The 6,303-nt window shown below is 38.8% G+C and overlaps 1 protein-coding gene across 1 annotated transcript; it reads right to left on the bottom strand.

The window, feature by feature from the left end:
* Positions 1–2,989: 2,989 nt before the first annotated feature.
* Positions 2,990–5,902, bottom strand: LOC128026415 (zinc finger protein 503-like). The gene is made up of 2 exons (XM_052613527.1): positions 5,243–5,902; positions 2,990–4,843 (listed from the first exon to the last, which is right to left on the bottom strand). Exons 1-2 carry the CDS (start codon positions 5,498–5,500, stop codon positions 3,422–3,424), a joined length of 1,680 nt encoding a protein of 559 aa, XP_052469487.1. The 5' UTR covers positions 5,501–5,902; the 3' UTR covers positions 2,990–3,421.
* Between the last annotated feature and the right edge of the window lie 401 nt (positions 5,903–6,303).

Below are 6,303 nucleotides of genomic sequence, written 5' to 3' on the forward strand. Positions count from 1 at the left end.
TAATTCAGTGTTAATTGCGTTTCTTCTGAATTATTTGTGAAATTTACTAGTAATATCATTAAAAAAAATAGTTTTAAACTACTATTAATATAATTTTTTACACATACAGTACAATGAAAAAAACTTTTGAGTTTGTTTTTGTCAGTAGTTTAAAAATGTATCTCCTTTTTTTGCCTTTCAAAATAAATAAGTTCCTCTGACTCATTAGACATTAGTTATTTTGAAAACTGTTTTACAACAAAGCTGTTATTCAGAATAGAATTCCTGTTCAGGGTTGATTTGGATGAAGGAAAAACATTGTCAAAAAATTATAATAAATAAAGCAAATCGCACATCTGGCAATATTTTTTCTTTGTTTCTTAATTTATGGGTTGTTTGAGCAGCATACTTGTTAAACTTTTATTTTGTTTATAACCAGCTCTTATATGATTGACAAAAATAAAATAAAAAATTGCATTTGAAACTTTAGTGTGAAGTTTATTTTTGTAGAGCCCTAAAAGAACATGACGGCTAAGACTTTAAATTCGATAAAAGTCATGTGGCAGGCTGTGCTGTGTTGTTGATCTATGAAATGTTTCTTCTCAGAAACTCAGAAACTATAACAAGCTGTTGTTGTCACAGGTTAATCTGGCATTCCAGCCATCCTCTTTTCTAGATTGTGGGTGCCTGGCACCTTAAGTGAAACCGCTGTGGAAGGTATTCACTTTATTTATCACCCTTATAAACATGCTCATTGCAGTGCTGATCAGTAGTGTAAGTCATGCTTTACTAGCAGACATTGGAGTTCTGTTCCTCTTTATACTCCTTAGCCACAGTGAACAGTGGAAGAAGGCAAGCGGGGTAATTTATGCACACATGTGCCTGCTAGCTCTTCTGATGACAGGCCCAGGAGGAGGGGCACATGATGAATGGCTTTCCATCGGGGACCTCCTCACAGCCACCATGATGTGGGTAAAAATGGAAATTGCTCTCTTTCACCGTCATTACATCAGTTTAAAGCTTGTGTGGGCCTCCAGAACATAGTCTAGGTGCTCCGCGTCTATGACATTTCTGGGCGGGTGAAGTTTTCCATCTTTAATGAACTGCCTTAAGAGTGTAAATACAATCATTAATTAATCTTCTGTCATTAGTTATTACTTTAGTTCATAAAACTCACGTAGCTCATTTATTTATGGCCTATTTTATTTAATATTCTTTTCCGGAGTTAATTATAATTTATCTCGAAATTAAAATAAACACATGCATAAATATTTTTTTAAAGCATAAACAATACATAAATAACTTTAAGGATATTCAGCTAAACTGAAATATTGTTTCACTGTAATAACGGCATGTAAGCTTCATACAGTTTGTTTCACGTGGAAGCCATAAAGAGTTTACGGAAAAAAAATTAATAAAAAACACGCCTAAAATGTCGTGAGACGATTTGCACTTTATATTTGATATTGCAGGGTATATTATTAAATTAAATATGTCTGTAGTAAACACTCGTAATTAAGTAAATTGCTTTATTCGTTACCTGCGTATATTGCAAAGTTAAAATTTCTTTTGCAATGTAAAAGCACTATTGCTAGAGGACATTAAACACGTTTTTTTTATTATTCGTCTCGCAAACAAATTATCAAAGTAGCCTGTATTATTTTATGTCCTAATGCGTTGTCCCAGAGTGTTTTTTATATTTGCATTATTAATAAACGCATCCGATGATTGACTTTTTTTTTTTTTTTTTTTTACAAATTATAATCGGTTATATAAATGTATAGCCTAGTTCCATAAATGATTTCCTGTTTAAATGTGTACGCAAAAAAAAAAAAAAAAAAAAAGAATTTTTCAGAAACTAATTTGGATAAAAAAATAAAAAAAAAAATACAGCTCCATAGATAGGCCTAAAATAAAGCACAACACAATATAACACAAATCCGGCATTGTTTTTTTTTTTCTTAGCTGAAAACTGTAGTGTTTCATTTAATAACGGGCATAATTTACAAGTCTAGTCTAATGACAATGTTTGTGTTTGCTCACTGAATGAAAATATTGCTGACAGTGTTAGGCTATAGGCTACTCTGACAAAAGTGTGTATAGGCCTATACTTCTTGTGTATCTGTAAAAATCTCGTTAAGTCACTAAAATAGGTTAACACAAGTGTGTACAATAATATAACACTTAAAATATGGGTCGCTCTTGATTTTTTTTCTAAACGTTGTAGTCTGTTTTCAATATTTATATGCTAAACAAAGCACTCTTAATATTGTGGTTTTAACATGTCATTGTCCACTAAAAAAGCCATTGACAACAGCATTTATAACTTCCTGCTAACGAGCTAGTAGCATTACAAAATATAATCTTGTTCAACAACACCACAACAAATGAACGTTCAGAATTCATTAGAGCCGTTTATATTCTTAAGTGAACATAAATATTCGATATGGTGAGATAATGGACTTACAATATGGAAACTGAATAAGAAAGCGAACACCGGTTGTTATCAATCAACTAAAAGTTATGCTGGAAACATTTCGTCGCTTTAAAAATGTTAAAAAAATATATAGATAGCCTATGTCCCACTGATTAATTTAACGCCGTTCCTTAAGATGAAATAAAGTGGCAATTTCTTTTTTATGTTTATAAAATTAATTTGACATGTTATTAAACTAGCCTGAATTTATTTAAAACGTGTTTTGGCGTCACTGATAAAAAATATTAGCTATACCAAGCTTTCAGTAGGCTGTCTGCTGGATCAAACATTAAAATAAATAAATCAAAAATTATAATAGCCTAATAAAAAAAAAATCTCTCAGACACCTACGAATACATTCATAATTTGAACTCTTATGCGCAGTTAAATCATTTAGCAAAACTGTTGCAAGGTTGAAACCGTGGAAATGACATGATTTGTATTTAAAAATGCAAAATCAGTTTCCTTAAATGACAGAATTTAGTTCGAGTTCAGTTTTGGTGATGTTAAGTTAATGAATACTGAAGACAGAAATATGGAACAGAGTTGTTTCTTATTTTCCAGAATACATACAAAAAATACCAATTCTCTCTCCGTGGTGATCTGAAAAATAACGGCAATTTCAAATCATGTGGACAACGTGGGATTTAAGAAACAAACATGCATGTAAATTATCTTTTCAATGAGACATTAAATAATAACGAACAATACAATCATAGCAATTCCAAATCGACATCCAACTGAAGACCCCTATTTTATTAGTACTCGAACATGTGTTTGATGTTATCTACAGAGTTCAGTTCAGATGTAATGCACTTGAGTTGCTCAAATATTTTCATTTTATTATCGTCCGCTTTAAGCTGAAATAAATAAATACAGTGAGTCCACGGATCCAGTCCTTCAGCGATGATATAAAAGTATTTATATTTCAATCTTTATAATCTATAAATTTGAGTCTGATTTTGTTTACTGGTATCCAAGCGCGGATGCTGTGGTGAGTCTCTGACCGTACAGTGCATAGGGAGAGTAATAAGGACCGGTGGCGGCAGGTACCGGAAACGGTGCGCCGGGAGTAGGCAACGGACTCTTTGAATACGGGTGATAGCGGCTGCTTAGTCCTAACGCGTGATGCGGGCTCCTAAGTGCCAGTGTCCCGGGGCTCCCAGGGGCTCCTGAGGGCGGCATGTGCATGTGGCACGCCATAGCTGAGGCGGCAGCACTAGCTAACGATGATGAACTATGATAACCCGATATCAACTTTTCGGTCCCGGTGAACGCGGTGTGCGTCCGCAGGTGGTTAAGAAGTTCTTCGGAGGACGAGAAACGCTTGTCACAAGGTCCATTAGCTGACACCCAGTTACACACATGCGGTAGAGGGTCGTTGGGCAGCATGAAGCCATAGGGATACAAAGGGTGTCCACCAAAAGATGGCGGCGAGGAGTGAACACCGTGCAAAGGGTGTGTCTGGTACATGAGTGGATATCCGGACTTCAAAGCAGCCGCGGTCGCCGAGTCGTGTGCGCAGGAAGCACCGGCTGCACCGGCTAAGTGGCTGGCACAGTGGTAACTCAAGCAATAAGGGTCTCTACAAAGGCTAGCAGACATTATGGATGGAGGGGATGCCCCGGCGAGGGGGCTTGAGCCAGCTTTACTGCAGCCCAGCGAGCTGGCGAGCTGCGCATTGACTAGACTTCCACCGTGGGGCAGAAAGTGTTGAGGGTAGCCGGCGTAGGCCCCTGCTAAACTTCCAGGGTATGTCATGCCAGCCGGGGGAAGAGGGAAAACAGTCTGGCCGGGTTTGTACGGGGAAACGGGGGCTACCAGTCCTGACCCCAGGACGGAGGCTGAGGAAGAAGAGGTGACACACATGGACTCCGACGTCGCTGCTTTGGATCCTGATGTGGTATCCTGGTGCTGGTTGACTTCCACGTTAATCCCCGCACAGCTCACGCTTATCCGGCTGTGGCTGACGCTGGTCGGCGCAGATCCATCAGAGGAGCAGTTTTTATTACAATCAGACTCTTTCTTTTCATCTCTCTCTCCTTTCCCGTCTGACGGCATCGGGGAAGCCGAAGTGCTGGAATTCGGGCTGCCAGTCCTGGGAGTGAACGGCTGGCAGGTGGCGCTAGGCACACGGAAACCAGACTTCTCTCCGTTCGACACCCCAGAACACGAGTCCTTCTTATCCGATGGCTTCGAGTACGGCTTAAAGCTGGATTTGTCTTCCACACCGATGTCACTCAGTTTTAAAGGACCAGATTTTGACTCTTTCTCGTTAGATCCGTTTGATGTCACCGAGGAGAGTTTGGAGGAGGGTGGAGGGTCCGGTTTACCGATCTGAGAGCATGTTTGCGCAAGAAGAGCGAGAGGACTTTTCTTGGCATCGAGCTGCGAGGATAGATAAAAATAAAAGATTTAGATACATCAAATGTGTGCAAGCGCAATCACTGCAACGCATTTGTCAAAATACACAACAAATAAACTACATTAGACGATTCTTCGCTTCTATTTCAACGTTTTAAGAGATTCGGGAATGTGCGCATCGCGCAAAACGGACTGAAAGGGTAAATATCCTGTGCCAAAAGCGCGTTTACGATGTTGGCTGGATTAAAGAGAAAAACTGATCAAATTAAAATACAATGTTAGATATAAAGTTTTATTAATTTTATCCTCCGCTACGTTCAATCCTAGATTCCAGTAATGTCCCGTCATTTCTCCGGGAACAAGACAATGAGGATTTATTCTGATAAAATACATCTTAAAAAACCCGTCGAGTTCTCATCTTACCTCGATTGGACTGACCGGGGTGGATGGCAATGGCTGAAGATATTCAGGGTGTAAAATGTGTCCTGTGCGTGCAGTAAGCATTTTCAAAATCTTTATGGGAAGTCGGTTAGCTTGCCGTAAAGGGTCCGAAGGAGGGACGGAATGGAGAAAAGGCTTGCAGACGACCGCGGAGCTGTTATTCCGAGAGCTGCGGCTGCTTTCCCAGACTCGATCAGTATCACTATTTCTTGAAGCAGAAGCAGAGGGCGATGTGATCATGACCCAATTCTCATGTATTTAGTTGGTATTTCATTTATCAGATTCATAAATAAAAACTACGCCGCAATCTTCTTTCAAATAGCAGAAATAAAGATAAATGGTATAATCCGTGTGGAGCAGAGCGCAAGGTTATCGCAGATCCGGAGCCGCGTGTGACACCACAGGCATAGCGCGCGCTCTGTCTCTTCCCGTAGGTCCGCGCGCTCGTCCTTCCAAACCAAGAACTGGTAGAAAATTTCACTTCAAAAGCAGCTGAATTAGTCCGAGATTAAAGCCCTTGCCGCCTTCCAATCAAATGGGACCCCGAGGTGATTGGAGGGTCAAGGGGATGTGACGTTCCTCCTACAAGAGCCTCTATTTTGACAACTTGGGGGAGGAGATTTTACTCAACATGTAGGTTGTCGTAAACGCCGCTGCCTGTGTCCAACAATTTGATCTAAAATGCTCTTTATTCATTTCCACGAGCAGATTGCCTCGGAGTTGCCATCTTTTTAAAATATAAACTAAGTGTGAAAAAATGATTCCATCTCAAAGCTTTATTCTTCGTCTGATTTGAGTTTTTTTTCTTTTTAAATAAAAGTAAGCCTCGCTTTTTATTGATAACACCACCAACAAAAAAAGAAATATAACAAAGTTTTGGGGATTTTTATAAATTTATTTATTATTATTATTATACAGCCCTTTGTATGAGGGACGATATAGCCTTTTGATTTAATACTTTTTTTTTTGTTGTTGTATAAAATGAAATGTAATCTTCTTCCAAGATGCTGTGTGCATTTAGTCTTTTTTTTACTGTTATACGA

Source organism: Carassius gibelio, chromosome A13 (assembly GCF_023724105.1).
Source record: "Carassius gibelio isolate Cgi1373 ecotype wild population from Czech Republic chromosome A13, carGib1.2-hapl.c, whole genome shotgun sequence".
Lineage (NCBI taxonomy): Eukaryota > Metazoa > Chordata > Actinopteri > Cypriniformes > Cyprinidae > Carassius > Carassius gibelio.

What these genes read in the sequence shown, in the direction of transcription:
- LOC128026415 (XM_052613527.1), bottom strand. Translation starts at nt 5,500, where the DNA reads ATGATCACATCGCCCTCTGCTTCTGCTTCAAGAAATAGTGATACTGAT. An exon ending in CCCCGGTCAGTCCAATCGAG is followed by an intron (nt 4,844 to 5,242) that starts GTAAGATGAGAA and finishes CTATCCTCGCAG; the next exon opens with CTCGATGCCAAGAAAAGTCC.